This window comes from Dysidea avara, chromosome 5 (genome assembly GCF_963678975.1).
Source record: "Dysidea avara chromosome 5, odDysAvar1.4, whole genome shotgun sequence".
NCBI classification, from domain to species: domain Eukaryota; kingdom Metazoa; phylum Porifera; class Demospongiae; order Dictyoceratida; family Dysideidae; genus Dysidea; species Dysidea avara.
Genome location: NC_089276.1, coordinates 15,965,616 through 15,989,950, shown reverse-complemented (window position 1 = coordinate 15,989,950; position 24,335 = coordinate 15,965,616). Strand labels below are relative to the sequence as shown.

The following is a 24,335-nucleotide window of genomic DNA, read 5'->3' as shown; positions in this document are numbered from 1 at the left end:
CAAACAAATCACCCTGTAGAGAGATCAGCTAAAAACAAGTCACCCTGTAGAGAGTTCAGCTAGAAGAAGTCACATTGCAGAGAGTTCAGCTACAAAGAAACTACCACGTAGAGAGTTCAGCTGCAAACAAGTCACCCTGTAGAGAACTCAGCTACAAACAAACTGCCCTGTAGAAATATCAGCTAGAAGAAGTTACCTTGTAGGGATTTCAGCTACAAACAAATCACCCTGTAGAGAGTTCAGCTACATAGAAATCATCATGTAGAGAGTTCAACTGCAAACAAATCATCCTGTAGAGAGTTCAGCTAGAAGAAGTCACCTTTTAGAGAGTTCAGCTACAAAGCAACCACCATGTAAAGAGTTCAGCTGCAAAAAAAAATCAATCACTTTGTAGAAAGATCAGATAGAAGAAGTTACCTTGTAGAGAATTCAGCTACAAACAAATCGCCCTGTAGAGAACTCAGCTACAAACAAATATGCAGTGTAAAAATATCAGCTAGAAGAAGTTACCTTGTAGAGAGTTCAGCTACAACAAAACCACCATGTAGAGAGTTCAGCTACAAACAAATCACTTGTAGAGAGATCAGCTAGAAACAAGTCACCTTGTAGAGAGTTCAGCTAGAAGAAGTCACATTGTAGAGAGTTCAGCTACAAAGAAACTACCATGTAGAGAGTTCAGCTGCAAAAAAATCACCCTGTAGAAAGTTCAGCTATGAACAGATCACCCTGTAGATAGATCAGCTAGAAACAAGTCACCTTGTAGAGAGTTCAGCTAGAAGAAATTACCTTGTAGAGAGTTCAGCTCCAAAGAAACCACCGTTGAGAGAGTTCAGTTGCAAACAAATCACCCAGTAGAAAGTTCAGCTATGAACAGATCACCTTGACGTGTTGAGAGTTCAGTTAGAAACAAGGAATCCTTGTAGAGAGTTCAGCTACAAACAAATCACCTGTAGAGAGTTCAGCTACAAACAAATCACCCTGTAGAGAGATCAGCTAGAAGAAGTCACCTTGTAGAGCTATAAAGAAACCACCATGTAGAGAATTCAGCTGCAAACAAACACCCTGTAGAGAACTCAGCTACAAACAAATCGCCCTGTAGAAAGATCAGCTAGAAGAAGTTACCTTGTAGGGATTTCAGCTACAAACAAATCACCCTGTAGAAAGTTCAGCTACAAAAGAAACCATTCTGTAAAGAGCTCAGCTGCAAACAAATCATCTGTACAGAATTCAGCTACAAACAAATCACCCTGTAGAGAGATCAGCTAGAAGAAATTACCTTGTAGATAGTTCAGCTACAAACAAATCACCCTGTAGAAAGATCAGTTAGAAGAAGTTACCTTGGAGAGAGTTCAGCTACAAAGAAACCATTTTGTAAAGAGCTCAGCTGCAAACAAATCACCTGTACAGAATTCAGCTACAAACAAATCACCCTGTAGAGAGATCAGCTATAAGAAGTTACCTTGTAGATAGTTCAGCTACAAACAAATCTCCCTGTAGAGAGATCAGCTAGAAGAAATTACCTTGTAGAGAGTTCAGCTACAAAGAAACCACCATGTAGAGAGTTCGGCTGCTAAGAAATCACCCTGTAGAAAATTCTGCCAGAAACAAATTGCCCTGTAGAAAGATCAGTTAGAAGAAGTTACCTTTTAGAAAGTTCAGCTACAAAGAAACCATTCTGTAAAGAGCTCAGCTGCAAACAAATCACCTGTACAGAATTCAGCTACAAACACTTCACCCTGTAGAGAGATCAGCTAGAAGAAGTTACCTTGTAGATCGTTCAGCTACAAACAATTCACCCTGTAGAGGAGAGCAATTAGAAGAAGTCACCTTTTAGAGTGTTCAGTTACAAAGAAACCACCATGGAGATTTCTGTAATCAATATATGTGACCGGATTTGCGAAAAGGGGTCTTCCACACACATCCAATTCTGTAAACATTGGAGACCATAACTCAGTGTTCAAGTAACATATTAACCTGAAAATTTCACCAGTATTCAGCTATAGTGGTGCTCACCACTGCCCAAATTTCAAGGCAATAGCTCTTTCCAATCTGAAGTTATCAATTGTCAAAGTTGGCAAATTGGATGTGTGTGGAAGACCCCTTTTCGCAAATCCGGTCACATATGTATTATATATATAATTTGTACATTTACTGATAAAATATTTAAAGTACATCTACTTCATCTTTTCTTCTTCCTGTAGTAAAGAAAAAAAACATAGGTTAAAAAAGTCCCAAAGCTATACAAATACAAAAAGAAATGAAATCTAATCCAAAACAGCCAAGCTGTAAAAAAAGTGTGCGGCCCTCAGAAAGGCTATGGTGAAAAAAGATGTGAAATCCAAGGCGGCGGCCAAGAAATGGCTGTGATGGAAGGTTAATGGTAACAATTTTAATAATGACAATTTTGGTAAGTTTAGTGAAGCGGCACAAAAATTCACCTGAATTGTCGTTATTAAAATTTTTACCATTAACCTAAAATCCCAGCCATTTCTTGGCGCCACCTTGGATTTCACATCTTTTTTCACCATAGCCTTTCTGAGGGCCGCACGCTTTTTTTTACAGCTTGGCTGTTTTGGATTAGATACTACTTACACCCTGAATTGACAAAAAAAATGCCTTATGGCCTATAGTTGTGCTTCAGTTACTGCTTTCAAAACTTTTATGCTAATAGTTTACTATGATACCATCATACCAAATAAAATGGCTTTTTGGTGTCTGATGTTTGATTACATTTTCACTACTGAGAATAAGAGACTATCTACAATACCAGTTAATAAAAATCTAATTCACTTATATATATATATATATGCAGCTAAGTGATTAGAAAATAGGCACAAGAAGTACCGTATGCATATGCATTTGTTATCATGTATAATGTACGTAGACTTTGAGTGGCATTACAAATTAAATGTCATGCTTTTTGTATTTTCCTACAGAAGTTGAAAGCAGATTTCAAAACTTATCAAGACAATGTAGATGTAGAGATTTTTCTTTTTGATTGTTGCACTTTTCCATACATACTTAGTTTTAGCATTGAGCCTTTGGCATCATTTTGAGCTGTTTGGTCAATTTTTACATTTATATTGTGTGACATATTTCAGATTGTACACATTTATAACTTTCACTGAGACGATACTACTGTAACTATTACTAGCTCACTGCATTGCAGAAGGGTTGATGCATGCACAACTGCACATGTAGGTTTAAAATAAATATGTGACCTTTTAGGCACAAAAACAAATTAAAATAACACCAACACATGTGACTGGGAAAACAATGGAGTGGCTTCAGACAGTGTCATATTGACTTGGAGTGGCTGACAAAGTTATTCAAACATGAATACAGCTTTGTAACAACCACACATAACCTTATCCACGAGGCAGAAGAAGAACCCTGGTACCTTGGTGTGTTGGAAGGATCCTGGTGTTCCAGTGAGGTCAAATGGTATCTGTCTAAATTGGTACAGTCCCATACTAAGGCCAGGACAAAATAATCAAACTAAACAAAATGTTGCCCCTCTGACACCATTCCTTCCTTTGATGTAGTGTTATAGATTATTGTTAAGGACCTGCCGATTATGCTGGCATAATAATGAGCATAATAGGTGCCTGAAAGCATTGAGCATAATGCTAGCATAATAGGTAGAACACTTGTGCATTACCATAAATTTTTGCTTATCAAAATACATATCAAACAAAAAGATTGATATACTCTAATAGAACAGTCAGTAACTCCAATAAAATTATCAGGTACAGTAGCTGCTGTTCTATTAGAGTATATCATTTCTGTGACACGCATTTTGACAAGCAAGAATTTACATTCTGTGCTTCAACCACTTACTGTTTTCCCGTAAAGTGCAAAGTTATTAGACCAACAAGGGAAACTGAAGTACAGTATAAATATTGAACATAATTTGAACATAATAGGGCATTAATTTAAACATAATAGGTAAATTTTTTAGCAGTGCAGCATAGCATAATAGGTAAAATAATGAACATAATTGGCGGGTCCTTAATTATTGTGTTACAAAAAAGTTAACAAACTTTCAATTTTCCCTCATTATTATTGTACGAACTCTAGATCTTTCCCTTGATAGTCAGAACATACTAGAGAGGTGTTGTCCTGAGGTTTTATATAGGAACTCAAAGTTTAACACATCATAAGCACTTTGTATGTACCAGTGGAAAAGATCCCTGATATGTGCACTTCATAGTATAATTATATTAGCAAGGGTGGTGGACAAAAGTATAGCCCCTGTCAAGGCTTTGTCCCTCTAAAATTGTCTAAAGCTGTTATTGAACAATTGCATAAATTCTATTACACTAAATATATAATTATACAAACACTTAGCTACCTGAAATTTATTCCAGTAAATCTACTAAATTCTGCATGCAAATTCCATTAAGATCGATATACCCTAGTAGAAGTCACCCTAATACAACGGTCAACAAAAAAATCTATATGCCCACCGACTGTGGAAATTCAGTGAGTATATATAATTCTCAAAATTTCCAGGGGTAGGGTCATGCTCTCAGACCCCCAAATATCACAATTTCACAAATACGTTAAAATTGATGTATATATAATCTAATAGAGAAGCCACTTTAATAAAACCAACCAGCTATTATTAATTACATTCTGATAAAGTGCTAAAATCATTCAGATAGCTATCAGCCACCCTACTATCACCAGTCATCATTGTCAGTCTTGTAATCAACTATATTTGTACATGTACGGTGTGGTTGTAAAACTAATAAAAAAATAAATAACTAACTGCTAACAGTCTGTCACTATCAAATCCATTTACCTTTAGACAATAGTAGCTGCAGGGTAGCTGCAATCTGTGACTGGCTTTGTACACATTGAAAAACGAAGTGTCAATTAATCCTTATTTAGTATACTGAAATGTGCGTGTGCGTGTGTGTGTGTGTGTGTGTGTGTGTAGCACAATATAATGCCAGGTCTAGTGTAAAGGCTTACTAAGAAGTAAATTGATAAGAATACATGTACATGCATTTACATGAATGTTTTACTTATGTGCCACTGCTTGAAGTATCTTAGTTTACTACAGTGGTATATCCCCAGTATATGGAACAGTTAATTGTTTGTTATTTTAGTAGTTTTTCAGTAAACCAGCATTCACTGATGTTTTACTGAGAGTTTAAAACTTAGTAAAATAATTATGTTCCATATACTTAAGTTTACTGACACTTTACTATCAGTATAACTACAGTAAGGCATCTTAACAAATTAGTAAACTAAGAACCTTCAAGCAGTGAGGTGTGTTTAAAAAGTTGCAAAAAGGAGAAAAAAATCCATGACTGGACCTAGTCAGCCTTGAACTTGCAGCCATCCGGTTTACGCTTGAACACTTGCAGGAGTCTACCAGGTGGTCAGGATGTTTTCTCCTTGTTATTTTCATGTAATTATATCCATAGGAATTCTAAGAGTAACTCATTGTCTCTAAGTACCCCAAGTAGAACCAAATATGGACACTAGTTTATTTATTAATGCTTTACAGCACAAGTGCTGAAGGTCTGTAGGACACCTGGTCCTACAGCCTGCTCAAAGACTTTAGCTACATAAAGTGTGTTCAGAAAGGAGAAAAAAATCCATGACTGGACCTAGGCAGCCTCGAACCTGCAGCCATCTGATTTACGCTTGAACGCTTACAGGAGTCTACCGGGTGGTCAGGATGTTTTCTCCTTATTATTTTCATGTAATTATATCCATAGGAATTCTAGAGAGTAACTAGTTACTAGTGTCCATTTGGTTCTACTTGGGGTAACCCAAGTAGAACCAAATGCATACTAGTTTATTTATTAATGCTTTACAGCACAAGTGCTGAAGGTCTGTAGGACACCTGGTCCTACAGCCTGCTCAAAGATTTTAGCTACATAAATATTTAGACTCTTGATGTTTGCTATTACACTGCTTGAAGGTTCTTAGTTTACTAATTTGTTAAGATGCCTTACTGTAGTTATACTGATAGTAAAGTGTCAGTAAACTTAAGTATATGGAACATAATTATTTTACTAAGTTTTAAACTCTCAGTAAAACATCAGTGAATGCGGGTTTACTGAAAAACTACTAAAATAACAAACAATTAACTGTTCCATATACTGGGGATATACCACTGTAGTAAACTAAGATACTTCAAGCAGCGTTAGCAGATTTAAACCAGAATTTTAAGTGAGCTATAGACAGCCAGATAGCTAGAAGTGGCTTGGTGGTTAAAGATTTGGGTGTTAGGTGTGGAGGCGAGGTCTTTGGTTTAAACCCAAACCCTAGCAAGGTTCTTTTAAACTGTCTTTTTTTACCTGCCAGCAATCAACAGACTAATTTTTAAGTAGGTGCTTTAACTAACTGCCTGTCAAAACATTCAGTTTTATCAGTGTACATACCAGGAAATTCTGAAGAACACATTTAGAATTTCCAAGATTTTTGGATTACTCATGAACATTTTCTTGCTAGGATTATGATATTGTAATTTGCCTTTTTGTTGCAAAATAATTTTCGTACACAAACATTATACAAAAAGTTTCTTACATGAAATTATTGAGATGTTCTAATAGAGTAGTCATTCACGTAAATCATATAAAATTTTTTTACTAATTTTTTTGCACAAATATAAAGTGGATTACAAGGACTACAGGTACATTGTAGTAATATTGTGTATCTGTGATGATAGCTTATTTTACATTGCAGTTGTTACAAAACTTAAAGCTGTTCTAGAACTACATAATAATGGTATGTAAAATACTGTATATGGCAGGTTTCTGCTCAGCGGATTTAGGGGAATAGAATATGCACAAAATTACCCTTCTCCTATACTGATCAAGACACACGATAGTGTGTCGTGCGGCCCAAGAAGCCGGCGCGCCACACCGTGAGTATATTAACAGGAAGAAAGAAAACGCAATTTTCACACCTATGTAGCTCTGTGATCCCTTATCCGATTGGAACCAAATTTGCTGGAGACGTGCCGCCCAGTTAGGGTAGTCTACATACCAAATTTGAAGAAAATCGCTCCAGCCATTTCCGAGATACGAGCGAACAAAATTTCGTTTTAATTTCTTCGTTTTTTTCTTCTTCATCTTCTTCATTTCGTACACTTCGCAAAATTCGCCATAAAACACGAATGCGTACTCGCATTTGGCTGAAATTTGGCACACTTAAAGGGCTCATTAGGGCGGATCTCCGTACCAACTTTGGTAGGAATCCGATGAACATTGACGGAGTTATGACCGATTATTTGCGTAAAATAAGGTCGAAGGTCTGTCACGCCTACAGGGTAAACGCCTAGGAGGAATCAGTTGAAAATTGATATGTAGATGGAGCAACCATCGTAGGAGTGCCTTTTTGTGGTTTGAAAGGAATTGGGATAAAGACCATGGAGATATGACACGAAACCCAACCTGTGTCAAAATTACGCGATCGATTTTTATGAATAAAAAAACTATTAGTTTTCGTATCTACCAGGCACACCGCTTAGAGCAACGAGCTGAAAATCAGTATGTAGCTTGAATAATCATCATAGAAAGTCCTTGCAGTAGTACAGAAGAATCGGATTACAAATCACTGAGTTATGATTCGAAAGGCAACTAGGTGCAGCAAATGCGAGATCGAGATACTCTAATAGAACAGTCACCCTAATAAAGCATTCAGCTGCATTTATAATTTACTCAGTTATATTACATTGTAAGTTATTCTGTAGGGAATTCAGCTACAAACAAGTCACCCTGTAGTCAGATCAGCTAGAAGAAGTTACCTTGTAGAGAGTTCAGCTACAAACAAATCACCTTGTACAGAGTTCAGTTACAAACAAGTCACCTTGTAGAGAGATCAGCTAGAAACAAGCCACCGGTAGAGAGTTTAGCTAGAAGAAGTTACATTGTAGAGAGTTCAGCAGTTTAGCTGCAAACAAATCGCCCTGTAGAGAATTCAGTTACAAACAAATCACCCTGTAGAAAGATCAGCTAGAAGAAGTTACCTTGTAGAGAGTTCAGCTACAAACAAATCACCTTGTAGAGAGTTCAGCTACAAACAAGTCACCCTGTAGAGAGATCAGCTAGAAACAAGCCACCCGTAGAGAGTTTAGCTAGAAAAAGTTACATTGTAGAGAGTTCAGCAGTTTAGCTGCAAACAAATCGCCCTGTAGAGAATTCAGCTACAAACAAATCACCCTGTAGAAAGATCAGCTAGAAGAAGTTACCTTGTAGAGAGTTCAGCTACAAACAAATCACCTTGTAGAGAGTTCAGCTACAAACAAGTCACCCTGTAGAGAGATCAGCTAGAAACAAGCCACCCGTAGAGAGTTTAGCTAGAAAAAGTTACATTGTAGAGAGTTCAGCAGTTTAGCTGCAAACAAATCGCCCTGTAGAGAATTCAGCTACAAACAAATCACCCTGTAGAAAGATCAGCTAGAAGAAGTTACCTTGTAGAGAGTTCAGCTACAAACAAATCACCCTGTAGAGAGTTCAGCTACAAACAAGTTATCCGGTAGAGGGATCAGCTAGAAGGATCACCTTGCAGAGAGGTCAGCTACAAAGAAATCACCCTGCTTCATCTTTTCTTCTTCCTGTAGTAAAGAAAAAAATGACAGGTTAAAAAGCCCTAAAGCCGGCCATAGGCCGGCTTTGGGGTATACAAATGCAAAAAGAAGTGAAATCTAATCCAAAACAGCCAAGCTGTAAAAAAAGAGTGCGGCCCTGAGAAAGGCTATGGTGCAAAAAGATGTGAAATCCAAGGTGGCGGCCAAGAAATGGCTGTGATGGTAGGTTAATGGTAAAAATTTTAATAACAACAATTCAGTGAATTTGGTGCCGCTTGGTCTTGGCACAAAATTCACTTGAATTGTCGTTATTAAAATTTTTACCATTAACCTACCATCACAGCCATTTCTTGGCCGCCACCTTGGATTTCACATCTTTTTGCACCATAGCCTTTCTCAGGGCCGCAGTCTTTTTTTACAGCTTGGCTATTTTGGATTAGATTATATTATTGGTCCATATTGCTCATTGTTGAAAGAAGTTGAAAATAAGTGGATAGGGTTGAAATGTATTAATTTCACTTCCAATTGTTACACAGTGAACTGAATGACAAGACAAAACATTTTTCAGTTGTGTGACCAACAAATAAACATAACTTTAATCTAGTAATGTACATAGTATGCATACATGAGCATTATTAAATTCAACTTCTGTAAGAGGCTTCTGACTACATGGCGTAATATTCATATATTTGCTATACCTTAGTCACTAACAACACAACCTGTATAACAATTAAAGTATAACAAAATAATATAATATTGTTATCTCACAATGTGTATTGAAGTCACTAGTAATTAGCAGCAGTTTTATCTACAAATTCTATGCAGCAAATGAAAAATCAAACTTATATTACTTTACAAAAGTGACTATGACTCCGACTAGACACAATTTGGTGGGGAAGGATTCCACCTGCCATCTTTGCATGTCAAAATAGGAGGCCCTTGTATGACATAACCAGCATTGCAGTAGAATACGGCAGATTTTCCATTGTGAAGATAATACACAACGCCATTTTGTGGAGGTGGTAAAGCTGAGCATGGTGCTACAAAATTATATTCAATGATAATTAACAGCACACAATGAAAAGTGGATTACTTACGTTGGACAATGACAGAAACATTTAATGTAGCTGTGTGGGTTGTACCACCAGCCATATTTTTTGAGACACAAGTATATAGTGTAGTGTGTGGCGTACTAGTTGGGACATAATACACTTGTTCTGACAATTCAGGTACTGGTTTTACAGCTGTACTACCTTGGTACCACTGCACTGTAGGAACTGGTAATCCTTTAGCATTGCACAGCAACAGTACAAAATCACCAACACAGACTCTATGTGGTGATGGTGGAGAAATGGAAACAACTGGTGCATCTAATAAAGAAGGGATATACAACAAAGCTAATAAAATTACTGTAGTCTCACATTCAACAGTGAGGTTAGATGTAGCCTTGGTGTAGCAATCATTATCATTGAAGGCATGACATGTGTGTTCTCCACTATCAGTGTGGTTAACTGGATCAAACAATAGCACTGATTGTACCTGACCAGTACCTGGATCAGTTGTAGTAAATACTAGAATGTGCTCATAGTTTGATTCAAGTTTTTTTCCTTCAGAATTATACCAGACAATGGTTACAGGATTAATAGCATCTTCATCATTAGTAGCATTACACATCAAGGTTGCTTTGTTCCCTTCAAATACAACTGTGCTATCAGTGATGTGTATAATGGTTGGTGGACCTACATAATGTTGTGCAGAGACTAAAATGATTTTGTAAAGTCAAAAAAATAAACTCACCATATAGAGTAATGGTAGCAATTTTTGACACAACACTACCATCATGATTGGACACAATACAACGATAAGTGCCTTCATCTTCTTCTGTGATTACACTAAATATCAGTTTAGGTGATGTGATATTCACAGCTCTGTGGGAAGGTCTTATCCAACTATTACTAGATGACTGGTATTTCTCCCATTTGTATTGAATATGGCCAATACCAGTAGCAAAAATTTCCATGGCACACTTTTCACTGCTGTTTATTTTGTAAACAGCAGATAAGGGCTGCTTGGCTATTACTGGAAGAGCTAAAATATGTAGACATAATTAAATCATGACATACATGTACATGTACAGTGTATATGTCAGGATACATGGAAGAAAACATGGTTCATAATTGTGACCGGATCTGCGAAAAGGGGTCTTATAGCCTTTCCAAGTTTGACAAGCCATAACTCATCATGTGTTAACCTATTGTCTTAAAATTACATCCAGGAATAGTGTTATGTTAAGAGTCTAAGGTGACCAATTTCAGGCTGGTACCATACTTACAAGTCAAGTTATGGATTGTCAAGTAAATGAAATTGGAAAGGTTATAAGACCCCTTTTTGCAGATCCGATCACAATTATTATTCATGTTGCTATGCAAAACATGAAAGAAAACATGATTTTCATGCATGCATAGCTTCATGATCCCTTCTTCAAAGTACACCATCTTTGCAATATAACTTTCTGCCAGGTAGCTAGGGTAGGCTACATAGCAAACCTGATTGATATTGCTCCAGCCATTCACAAAATATGGATCAAATTTTTCTTAGTTTTATTCTAAGAGGTCAATACGGCCAATTTTTTATTGCACACTTTGCAAAAGAACTCAAGCATGTGCAGACCTCAATTATCAGAATTCTGATTATCTAAACACTTGATTATCTGAACAGTACGAGTGACTGGTCTATTAGAGTATTTCGTCATTACGTGAACATCTATTAGAGTAAGTGTATGTTCTATAACAGAGCTCTGTATATTAATAAATAGGCTTCATTTACCCAAACAAATTCACTTATCTGAACACTTTTATGATTGAACTAGCACACAGGTGTTCAAATAATGGAGGTCCTACTGTACCTTGATTGCCTTAAGATTTGATACACATAAAGAGAATTTGTGACCAGATTTTACAAAACCGATCCAAATCACACATCAGACAAAATCAAACTAACACCTCCAGTGGATAGTTACACTATCGTACTAACAGTTTTAACCCTCACTACTACGCAAACTACTCGAGGCTGGTTTCAACAGACGTTTTTTTCTGGGTGGTGTGTAGAGCTTGAACGGTGGTTTCCAGTCTTGTGAAGGACCTGGCTTGGCAAGAATCACTGGTTTACTAGTGGACAGCCTCATCATGTTCACCAGACATTTTTTTGTGTTGATTTTGCTACATATCAGCCACTAAGGAGCCAGCACAGCCCTGTAATCTTGTGTCTGGAATCCAGTTGTGGTCTGCCTCCATTTTGAACTCTATCCATTGCCCACCTCACCACCCACTACCCTCCACCCTTTTGTGAGCACTCGTTATACTACTTCACTCATCCAACTGCTCAGATTTTCTATCTTATTTGGCAGGAAACTCTACAAGCAGCTACAAGTACTGGAAGTAGCCTGAAAGGTAATAGATTGATGCATCTTTTGTGTGAATTTTGTATGCGTGCTTGCTATCCTTGGCAAGTTATGCTGACTTGAATTCTTTAAAACCGTTTATCTTGAAACTTCTGTTGTGCGATTTGGATCACTTTTCCAAAATCCAGTCACATATAAAGGTAAATTCACGTACTAAGTTTTCTATGAATCTGATAAATATCCACAGTGCTATGAACATTTATTCACACAAAAGGTTAAACTTTTGTACTTTTGTCATAGCTAAAGGGAAACTACGTATGGCAATAACTTGAAAATTGTTTTGTACATAGGCCAATCATCATATAGCAGTGTCTTTTGATGATTTGAAAGACAAACTACAGAATTAAAAGCAAACAACTGTAAAATCACAGGGTTGAGATATTCGCTACTCCAAAAACACAGTCACTGCAAGGTAAAAATGTCTAGAAGAACTTACCAGGGTTCGAACCCGGGACCCACACCAAACACCCAAATCCTTAACTCCTTAACCACTAAGCCACTGTTGTGTTGGCTGTTTTACTTTCTACTTGATAAACGAAAATTCTTAAAATTTACTTGATATTTAAAATATATAACTGTAGACTGCCCTTCTAGAACATTCTATGTATTCTAGTAGAAGTCTTCAAAATGTGTGCTCTGTTAGAGCATTAATATTACACAAATAGTCGAAGAGAACTTGCAATACAATACAATAATATTTGTCTTTAATAAGCATCATTGTGTCTGTAGATTGAAAAATGTGGATTAAAAAACCCCAAAGCCAGCTGTAGGTTGTCTTTGGGGCCTTATAAAATAAAAAAAGTGAATCTACACAAATACAATCAAGCTGTGAAAAGGGGTGTGACTTTTAATAAACTGGGTGCAAAATATGAATCCACAATAATGCAGCCAAGCTAAGAAAAATGGTGCAAACCTCAATAGCCTGGGTGAAAACAGTTGTGAAATAAAAGGTTGAAACTAAGAAGTGGCTGCAATTGTTACTGTCTCAACAAAAAAAACCACTTTGTTTGCACAACTTTAAAATTGTTTTTAATTTTTTCAGCTTTATCTACAAAGGATCACCAAAGTTTCAGCCTATTGTGGTGAGTAGTTTTGGGTTTATACTGTTAGACAGTAGGAAGAATAAGGAAATCGATTTAGGCAGAGACTATACTGAACAACAACAGGCGCTTACATTCACAGCCATAGCATTATAATGCATAATTTTTACTATTTTCAAAATGCATGCTTATACGAACAAGTTTAATTTGTACTGAAACAGTCACAATTATGTTTCTGTCAAGAAATTTTAATAATGCAGCCCGCATCCTTTTTCACAGATTAGCTGTTTTTTTGTGGAATTGTACCGGCATGTAATTTAATTCATACATATTATAGTTTGCGAAGATCTTTTTTAACATACATTTAACAGTCAGGATGATTTTATCTTCAGTGTAGCAATCATTGTCATTAAAGGCATGACATGTGTATTCTCCACTATCAGTGTGGTTAACTGGATCAAACAATAACACTAATTGTACCTGACCAGTAAGTGGATCAGTTGTGTTGTATACAAGTAAATGTTCATCATTTGATTCAACCTTTTCTCCTTCAGAGTTATACCAGGCAATGGTCAGAGGATTAACAGCATCTTCATCATTAGTAGCAGTACACATCAAGGTTGTTTTGTTCCCTTCAAATACAATTGAGTCATCAGTGATGTGTACAATGGTTGGTGGACCTGTAATAATATAATGAGTCTTTCAAAAGGAGTAATTTCTAATTCAGAAACAAGTTATAATATTATGTGGATTCAAGCTATACTAGTCATGCAATATGAGCATACAAAATATTAAAAGTAGGGAATCTTTCATGGATTTACACAGCTACCCTTAGAAGCACAAGAGGAAATTTATACCTGGTCTGGCTCTGGAAATCTAGAATGGGACACTCTGCTGAGAGATGCTGCACAGTGTGCGAAGCACACTCTGCATCCCCCTATGAAAATTTGCTTGGTAAATTTAGTCCTTTTAGATTGAATGTGGAAGCAAATCTTAATAAAATTACTTGTATAATGGTTATAACTAAGGCTCACAATTGATTGGTTTATTGGAGTTGTTGTATTGACTGCTCAATTAGGGTACTGCACTGACTGCTCTATTAGAGTATTTCAATCCTTTGTAATTGGGCAAAGCCTGAACAAGCCACACAATAGCGACTCCCATCACATGATAAATTATGCTATGGATTACTGATGCTCCAATAAATTATGGTTTTTGATGCTACCAACCACTCATCAGCCTCTCTTAATGAAAATCGTGTGTTGTTGTATAGTTAGTACAATAGTAGACAATGGAAAGCGTTGAAGTTGAATGCTCTGAATTTGAGTCCCAAGAAGAGTAGAAGATAGAAGAAGATGAAGATGCAGGGAACAGTACAGACAAAGACCAGAGAGACCAAACAATAGCAACAAGCAAAAATAGCCAGATACAGACGACAGAGTGACATCTGATCAACACACTGTAATGCTACAAGAAACCCTCACATAATCCCTGGCTCCCATCTTGAGTCTTTTGCTGAAACCATTGTTATGCAATCCCCCATTAAACCATCCTACAAAAATGACTAAATCCCAATTACTGTAACACCTTATGGGCTATAGTGTGTAAAAATCTCTAAAGCTTTAAGTCTACTACCACTGAGACAGTCTCCACCAGCAACTCCATCTCTTAACACAACTCCATCTTCACCAAGAATTTCATCTCTCTCAGCATGATTCATCTCCACAAGTGACTCAGTTTTCAACATGACTCCATCTTTGCTACCAACTTTCTATGATGTTCAGTTTGCATTATTCAGTGTGATAAAATGGTGATGTGTTTAACCAATAGTATTTAAACTACAACAAATTTGAAAACATGGTCTCTAAATCCCATAGTGCCATGCTCATGTACTATAGAGACCATGCTCTGAGGTAATATGAAACACGGCAATGATACACCTATAGCATTGACAACGCATGTGCATTTAAATAGATAGTAACAGCCATACCGAATTAGATGGAGGTGCAGAGGTAGTTCTAAAAGAATTGTTGACTGGTTTCCAACTCAAAGGCAGAAAAGCGCATCAGGAACGGGGTCAAGCATTTTAATTAGAGCTATTTTAACTAAATATGAAATAAAATCACTCTGATAAATCATTTCACAGTTAAATCTTATCACTCTATTGTGTGCTGGAGAGAAACAGTTTACGTTGTTTGATCAATAGAAGTTACTGTAAATTCTCTAAAAATTCGGCCCCTCTATTTATTCGGCACCCATATTCTAACAGTGAAATAATTTCCTCTAATAAAAAATTTGGCACGTTTCCTATTTTTGTGATGGATGCTGACAGTGACGAGAACATCAGAGTTGTCTAGTCTTAATATCGACGATACAAATTATACTGTGACGAGTGGTCGATCAACTAAAATTAGTGGTGATTACCATCTAATTATAGGCCGAAATTCGGTGAGACGAAAATTATTGATTTAAAAATATGCCGAATTTTTAGAGAATTTACGGTATTATCTTTCTAGTAATACACCTTGTTTTAGACTTAAATCTTGCTTACTGTTTTAATTACATTTTTTTGATTTAAAAAGCTGAAACCCCTTAGAATCATGCCTGCATGGGGGAATGTAATGGGCTAACCATTGGCTTGTTTACAAGCAGCTTGACCCTTCTACTACAAATATAATTTGTTGTCCTAAGAAATTGCAATAACTATGTATAATAATCAAACAAAAAAACAATGACAACTCAGATACTTTTACAAACTTATTTCATTTGAATGTGTTGTGCTACAGTAGATGTAGCTATTTCAAACAGACATGATCCTATTACACAAAGTTATGTATACTTTAACTAGTATTTAAACTCACCATATACAGTAATGGTAGCAGATTTAGATACCACACTGCCATCATCATTAGTAGCAGCACAGTGATAAACTCCTTCATCTTCTTCTGTGATCTCACTGAATATCAATTTAGGTGATGTGACACTCCTAGCTCTTCTAGAAGGACTTATCCATACATCACCAGATGACACATATCTTTCCCATTTGTACTGAATGTTGCCTATTCCATAATCATGGGCTGAACATTCAAGGAACACTTCATTTTTGCCTTCTTTAGCCACAACAGATTTTGGATTTGTTACAATTACAGGAGTAGCTAAAGATAAAATATATGACAGTATAAAGTAAAAGCAATTCTTCATATAACTCACTGTCCACTTCCAGCCAGGCACATTCCTCCACATCTCCACACTCGTTAGTTGCTACACAACAATACCACCCTTCATCTGAAGGTTGTGTAGTGTCAATTGTGTAAGATACATTGTTGCCTTGTATGGTGTTTGGTTTAAACATCTTATTAGATGTTTTTTCTGTCCATTTGTACTTCAGTGATCCATGGCTATAAGCTAAACAATCAAAATTTGCCATCTCGCCTGGTAATACTGTACTGTTTAGAGGTGCGTCTATTATTTCTGGACAAGGAACTACACAGAAAGAAAAAAGCATTGTGATCAACACAATATCTTATGAGAAATTGTTGGTACTGATTGCAGCTATATTACAATACCTTTAACACTCAACTTTGCTCCATGGGAAGTAACCTTCCCAATTTCATTCTTTACAACACAGTAGTAGTTGCCTTTATAGTAGTCAATGATGTTATTAATTTCTAGCATGCTAGTAATCTCATCATGTGACCTAGTAGTGGTTGCTGTAGATGATGCTGGGAGCCTTGATGATCCATCCTTTTTCCAGTAGATTTGAATATCTCCATATGGTCTAGCCTTGCATTTAAAACTGACTGATGCATAAATATCTGCAAGTGTGCTCCTAGGATGTTCAATGAGTTCAGGGAAATGATCTATAAGGAAGAAAATGATTACAAAGAAAACACAGTATTCTCTGTATACACTGATCATGTGACCAGTCCCATGTAAGTATACTGTAGTTATTCAATTTAAATTACTCATGCTACAAATATAAAAAAAAAAGAAGTTTTAATCAAGTAATTACTTAAGAAGACAAGTCTCAAATCAATTAAACCATCTTATTTATCTGCTAGGAAAATTCAAATACTATACCTTTAATGACAAGCAAATTGTTTACGATCTTGTAGACAAGAAGATTGTCATCATTTCTTCATCTAAAATTCCATCATACTTTTATACAGAACGAAAACTATACCTTGGTGGATTTGTCACGTGCCTGAACATTTAAAGCTAAATTTAAACTATGTACAGTGTAAGGTTGCAAATTCAAACACTATTTTCAGAAGAGTCACTGTACTAGCACCAAATCAAGACACACGGTAGTGTGTCGTGCGGCCCAAGAAGCCGGCGCGCAACCCCGTGAGTATATTGACAGGAAGAAAGAAAACGCATTTTCGCACCTCCGTAGCTCTGTGCTGCCTTGATGAAACAAGACAAATTTTGCTGTGTACATTCCCTCCAACTTCAGTACTCCACATTCCAAATTTGAGCGAAATCGCTTCAGGCATTCCTGAGATATGCGACTTCAAAAATTGGCTTAGTTTCTTCGTTTTTTCTTCTTATTTTTCTTCCTCTTTTCGCACACTTACAAAAACTGCTATAAAACGCGAACGCGTTATCCGATTGCCTTGAAATTTGGCACACAGAAGGGGGGTATAAAGGCGCATTTCTGTACCAACTTTGGCTGGAATACCATAAACAGGCAAAGAGTTATGAGCGATTATGCACGAAAAATAACACCAATATGTTGTCACGCCTACAGGGTAAACCGCGTATGGGAAGAAGCTGAAAATCGGTGGGTGAATAGGTTAACTATTGAACCTCAAACCTTTTGTGGTTTGAAAGAAATCGAGCTGAAAACCAAAAAGATACAGCGAAAAAATCAACAGTGTATAACAATTACGCAATCGAGATTAGCAAATTCTTATTATTATTATTATTATTATTATGCTTGCCACGCCTACCAGATAAACTACTTGGGGTAATGCTTTGAAAATCGCTGTACAGATGGAGTTATCATCTTAGAAAGGCTCTTCAATGGTGTAGAAAAATCAGACTTAAAGCCACGGAGTTATAACACGAAATCCAACTTGGTGTAGCAAGTGCGAGATCGAGATACTCTAATAGAGCAGTCATCCTAATAGAGCAGTCATCCTGAACAGAATTCAAGAGATCAGTTAGAAATAAGTAACCTGTATAGAGATCAGCTACAAACAAATCACCCTGTAGAGAGTTCAGCTACAAACAATTCACCCTGTTCAGACATCAGTTAGAAGAAGTTTTCTTGTAGAAAGTTCAGTTACAAACAAATCACCCTGTTGAAAGATCAGCTAGAAGATGTCACCTTATAGATAGTTCAGTTACAAAGAAACCACCATGTAGAGAATTCAGCTACAAACTAGTGACCCTGTAGATACATCAGCTAGAAGAAGTTACCTTGTAGAGAGTTCAGCTACAAAGAAACCATTCTGTAAAGAGCTCAGCTGCAAACAAATCACCTATACAGAATTCAGCTACAAACAAATCACCCTGTAGAGAGATCAGCTAGAAGAAGTTACCTTGTAGATAGTTCAGCTACAAACAAATCATCCTGTAGAGAGATCAGCTAGAAGAAGTTACCTTGTAGATAGTTCAGCTACAAACAATTCACCCTGTACAGAGCTCAGTTAAAAGAGGTTTCCTTTTAGAGAGTTCAGCTACTGACAAATCACCCGGTAGAGAGATCAGTTAGAAGAAGTTACCTTGTAGATCGTTCAGCTACAAACAATTCACCCTGTAAAGAGATCAGCTAGAAGAAGTTACCTTGTAGAGAGTTCAGCTACAAAGAAACCATCATGTAGAGAATTCAGCCGCAAACAAATCATGTATAGAGAGTTCAGCTACAAACAAATCTCCCTGTAGAGAGATCAGCTAGAAGAAGTTTCCTTGTAGAGAGTTCTGCTACAAACAAATCACCCTGTAGAAAGATCAGCTAGAAGAAATCACCTTGTAGAGAGTTCAGCTTCAAAGAAGCAATCATGTGAGAGTTCAGGTACAAACAAATTGTCCTGTAGAGAGATCAGCAAGAAGAAGTTACCTTGTAGAGAGTTCAGCTACAAACAATTCACCCTGTAAAGAGATCAGCTAGAAGAAATCACCTTGTAGAGAGTTCAGCTACAAAGAAACCATCATGTAGAGAGTTCAGTTACAAACAAATCGGCCTGTAGAGAGATCAGCTAGAAGAAATCACCTTGTAGAGAGTTCAGCTACAAAGAAACCATCATGTTGAGAGTTAAGCTACAAACAAATCTCCCTGTAGAGAGATCAGCTAGAAGAAGTCACCTTGCAGGGAGTTCAGTTACAAAGAAATAAACCATGTAGAGAGTTCAGCTGCAAACAAATCACCTGTAGAGAGTTCAGCTAGAAACAAGTCACCCTGTAGAGAGATCAGCTAGAAACAAGTCACCTTGTAGAGAGTTCAGCTAGAAGAAGTCACATTTGTAGAGCTACAAAGAAACTACCATGTAGAGTTCAGCTGCAAACAAATCACCCTGTAGAGAACTCAGCTACAAACAAATCGCCCTGTAGAAAGATTAGCTAGAAGAAGTTACCTTATAGGGAGTTCAGCTATGAACAGATCACCCTGTAGAGAGTTCAGCTACAAACAAATCACCCTGTAGAGAGTTCAGTTACAAAGAAACCACCATGTAGAGAGTTCAACTACAAACAAATCACCCTGTAGAAAGATCAGCTATAGAAGAAATCACCTTGTAGAGAGTTCAGCTACAAAGAAACCATCATGTAGAGAGTTCAGCTACAAACAAATCGGCCTGTAGAGAGATCAGCTAGAAGAAATTACCTTGTAGAGAGTTCAGCTACAAAGAAACCATAATGTTGAGAGTTAAGCTACAAACAAATCTCCCTGTAGAGAGATCAGCTAGAAGAAGTCACCTTGCAGGGAGTTCAGTTACAAAGAAATAAACCATGTAGAGAGTTCAGCTGCAAACAAATCACCTGTAGAGAGTTCAGCTAGAAACAAGTCACCCTGTAGAGAGATCAGCTAGAAACAAGTCACCTTGTAAAGAGTTCAGCTAGAAGAAGTCACATTTGTAGAGCTACAAAGAAACTACCATGTAGAGTTCAGCTGCAAACAAATCACCCTGTAGAGAACTCAGCTACAAACAAATCGCCCTGTAGAAAGATTAGCTAGAAGAAGTTACCTTATAGGGAGTTCAGCTATGAACAGATCACCCTGTAGAGAGTTCAGCTACAAACAAATCACCCTGTAGAGAGTTCAGTTACAAAGAAACCACCATGTAGAGAGTTCAGCTGCAAAAAAAATCAATCACCCTGTAGAGAGTTCAGCTACAAAGAAACCATTTTGTAAAGAGCTCAGCTGCAAACAAATCAACTGTACAGAATTCAACTACGAACAAATCACCCTGTAGAGAGATCAGCTATAAGAAGTTACCTTGTAGATAGTTCAGCTACAAACAAATCTCCTTGTAGAGAGATCAGCTAGAAGAAATTACCTTGTAGAGAGTTCAGCTACAAAGAAACCACCATGTAGAGAGTTCAGCTGCAAAGAAATCACCCTGTAGAAAATTCTGCCAGAAACAAATTGCCCTGTAGAAAGATCAGTTAGAAGAAGTTACCTTTTAGAGAGTTCAGCTACAAAGAAACCATTCTGTAAAGAGCTCAGCTGCAAACAAATCACCTATACAAAATTCAGCTACAAACACATCACCCTGTAGAGAGATCAGCTAGAAGAAGTTACCTTGTAGATCGTTCAGCTACAAACAATTCACCCTGTAGAGAGAGCAATTAGAAGAAGTCACCTTGTAGAGTGTTCAGTTACAAAGGAACCACCATGGAGATTTCTGTAATCAATATAATATTATGTGACCGGATTTGCGAAAAGGGGTCTTCCACACACATCCAATTCCGTAACCGTTGGAGACCATACCTCAGTAATCAAGTAACATATTAACCTGAAAATTTCACCAAGTATTCAGCTATAGTGGTGCTCACCACTGTCCAAAATTCAAGGCAATAGCTCTTTCCAATCTGAAGTTATCAATTATCAAAGTTGGCAAATTGGATGTGTGTGGAAGACCCCTTTTCGCAAATCCGGTCACATATGTATTATACAGTATATATAATTTGTACATTTACTGATAAAATATTTAAAGTACATCTACTTCATCTTTTCTTCTTCCTGTAGTAAAGAAAATAACATAGGCTAAAAAAGTCCCAAAGCTGGCCATAGGCCAGCTTTGGGGTATACAAATACAAAAAGAAATGACATCTAATCCAAAACAGCCAAGCTGTAAAAAGTGTGTGGCCCTCAGAAAGGCTATGTTGAAAAAAGATGTGAAATCCAAGGTGGCGGCCAAGAAATGGCTGTGATGGTAGGTTAATGGTAAAAATTTTAATAATGACAATTTAGGTAAATTTTGTGAAGCGGCACAAAAATTCACCTGAATTGTCGTTATTAAAATTTTTACCATTGCCCTACCATCACAGCCATTTCTTGGCCGCCACCTTGGATTTCACATCTTTTTTCACCATAGCCTTTCTGAGGGCCGCACACTTATTTTACAGCTTGGCTGTTTTGGATTAGATAGTATATATATATCAAGACACACGGTAGTGTGTCGTGCGGCCCAAGAAGCCGGCGCGCAACCCCGTGAGTATATTGACAGGAAGAAAGAAAACGCATTTTCGCACCTCCGTAGCTCTGTGCTGCCTTGATGAAACAAGACAAATTTTGCTGTGTACATTCCCTCCAACTTCAGTACTCCACATTCCAAATTTGAGCGAAATCGTTTTAGGCATTCCTGAGATATGCGACTTCAAATATTGGCTTAGTTTCTTCGTTTTTTCTTCTTATTTTACTTCCTCTTTTCGCACACTTACAAAAACTGCTATAAAACGCGAACGCGTTATCCGATTGCCTTGAAATTTGGCACACAGAAGGGGGGTATAAAGGCGCATTTCTGTACCAACTTTGGCTGGAATACCATAAACAGGCAAAGAGTTATGAGCGATTATGCACGAAAAATAACACCAATATGTTGTCACGCCTACAGGGTAAACCGCGTATGGGAAGAAGCTGAAAATCGGTGGGTGAATAGGTTAACTATTGAACCTCAAACCTTTTGTGGTTTGAAAGAAATCGAGCTGAAAACCAAGAAGATACAGCGAAAAAATCAACAGTGTATAACAATTACGCAATCGAGATTAGCAAATTCTTTTTATTATTATTATTATTATTATTATTATGCTTGCCACGCCTACCAGATAAACTACTTGGGGTAATGCTTTGAAAATCGCTGTACAGATGGAGTTATCATCTTAGAAAGGCTCTTCAATGGTGTAGAAAAATCAGACTTAAAGCCACGGAGTTATAACACGAAATCCAACTTGGTGTAGCAAGTGCGAGATCGAGATACTCTAATAGAGCAGTCATCCTAATAGAGCAGTCATCCTGAACAGAATTCAAGAGATCAGTTAGAAATAAGTAACCTGTATAGAGATCAGCTACAAACAAATCACCCTGTAGAGAGTTCAGCTACAAACAATTCACCCTGTTCAGACATCAGTTAGAAGAAGTTTTCTTGTAGAAAGTTCAGTTACAAACAAATCACCCTGTTGAAAGATCAGCTAGAAGATGTCACCTTATAGATAGTTCAGTTACAAAGAAACCACCATGTAGAGAATTCAGCTACAAACTAGTGACCCTGTAGATACATCAGCTAGAAGAAGTTACCTTGTAGAGAGTTCAGCTACAAAGAAACCATTCTGTAAAGAGCTCAGCTGCAAACAAATCACCTATACAGAATTCAGCTACAAACAAATCACCCTGTAGAGAGATCAGCTAGAAGAAGTTACCTTGTAGATAGTTCAGCTACAAACAAATCATCCTGTAGAGAGATCAGCTAGAAGAAGTTACCTTGTAGATAGTTCAGCTACAAACAATTCACCCTGTACAGAGCTCAGTTAAAAGAGGTTTCCTTTTAGAGAGTTCAGCTACTGACAAATCACCCGGTAGAGAGATCAGTTAGAAGAAGTTACCTTGTAGATCGTTCAGCTACAAACAATTCACCCTGTAAAGAGATCAGCTAGAAGAAGTTACCTTGTAGAGAGTTCAGCTACAAAGAAACCATCATGTAGAGAATTCAGCCGCAAACAAATCATGTATAGAGAGTTCAGCTACAAACAAATCTCCCTGTAGAGAGATCAGCTAGAAGAAGTTTCCTTGTAGAGAGTTCTGCTACAAACAAATCACCCTGTAGAAAGATCAGCTAGAAGAAATCACCTTGTAGAGAGTTCAGCTTCAAAGAAGCAATCATGTGAGAGTTCAGGTACAAACAAATTGTCCTGTAGAGAGATCAGCAAGAAGAAGTTACCTTGTAGAGAGTTCAGCTACAAAGAAACCATCATGTAGATAGTTCAGGTACAAACAAATCACCCTGTAGAAAGATCAGCTATAGAAGAAATCACCTTGTAGAGAGTTCAGCTACAAAGAAACTATCATGTAGAGAGTTCAACTACAAACAAATCACCCTGTAGAAAGATCAGCTATAGAAGAAATCACCTTGTAGAGAGTTCAGCTACAAAGAAACCATCATGTAGAGAGTTCAGCTACAAACAAATCACCCAGTAGAAAGTTCAGCTATAGAAGAAATCACCTTGTAGAGAGTTCAGCTACAAAGAAACCACCATTTAGAGAGTTCAGCTGCAAACAAATCACCCAGTAGAAAGTTCAGCTATGAACAGATCACCCTGTTGAGAGTTCAGTTAGAAACAAGGAATCCTGTAGAGAGATCACCTAGAAGTATCGCCTTGTAGAGAGTTCAGCTACAAACAAATCACCTGTAGAGAGTTCAGCTACAAACAAATCACCCTGTAGAGAGATCAGCTAGAAGAAGTCACCTTGTAGAGAGTTCAGCTATAAAGAAACCACCATGTAGAGAATTCAGCTGCAAACAAACACCCTGTAGAGAACTCAGCTACAAACAAATCGCCCTGTAGAAAGATCAGCTAGAAGAAGTTACCTTGTAGGGATTTCAGCTACAAACAAATCACCCTGTAGAGAGTTCAGCTGCAAAGAAACCATTCTGTAAAGAGCTCAGCTGCAAACAAATCACTTGTACAGAATTCAGCTACAAACAAATCACCCTGTAGAGAGATCAGCTAGAAGAAATTACCTTATAGATAGTTCAGCTACAAACAAATCACCCTGTAGAAAGAACAGTTAGAAGAAGTTACCTTGGAGAAAGTTCAGCTACAAAGAAACCATTTTGTAAAG

General features: G+C 37.2%; 2 protein-coding genes across 2 annotated transcripts in view; one reads left to right on the top strand and one right to left on the bottom strand.

The window, feature by feature from the left end:
* LOC136256838 (uncharacterized) overlaps positions 1–3,133 on the top strand; it is a 173,569-nt gene extending 170,436 nt beyond the window's left edge. The window contains exon 34 of the mRNA XM_066049883.1: positions 2,937–3,133. The gene's annotated coding sequence lies outside the window, so the exon portion shown is untranslated. The remainder of the gene's footprint in view (positions 1–2,936) is intronic.
* Positions 3,134–9,273: 6,140 nt separating this feature from the next.
* The window catches only part of LOC136256466 (hemicentin-1-like), a 38,120-nt gene continuing 23,058 nt past the window's right edge, over positions 9,274–24,335 (bottom strand). Inside the window, exons 8-15 of the mRNA XM_066049435.1 lie at positions 16,621–16,914; positions 16,265–16,537; positions 15,916–16,209; positions 13,417–13,734; positions 10,352–10,642; positions 9,976–10,293; positions 9,652–9,924; positions 9,274–9,594 (exon numbers count right to left, since the gene is read on the bottom strand). Of these exons, the coding sequence (XP_065905507.1) occupies positions 9,431–9,594; positions 9,652–9,924; positions 9,976–10,293; positions 10,352–10,642; positions 13,417–13,734; positions 15,916–16,209; positions 16,265–16,537; positions 16,621–16,914 (2,225 nt within the window). The 3' untranslated portion in view covers positions 9,274–9,430. The remainder of the gene's footprint in view (positions 9,595–9,651; positions 9,925–9,975; positions 10,294–10,351; positions 10,643–13,416; positions 13,735–15,915; positions 16,210–16,264; positions 16,538–16,620; positions 16,915–24,335) is intronic.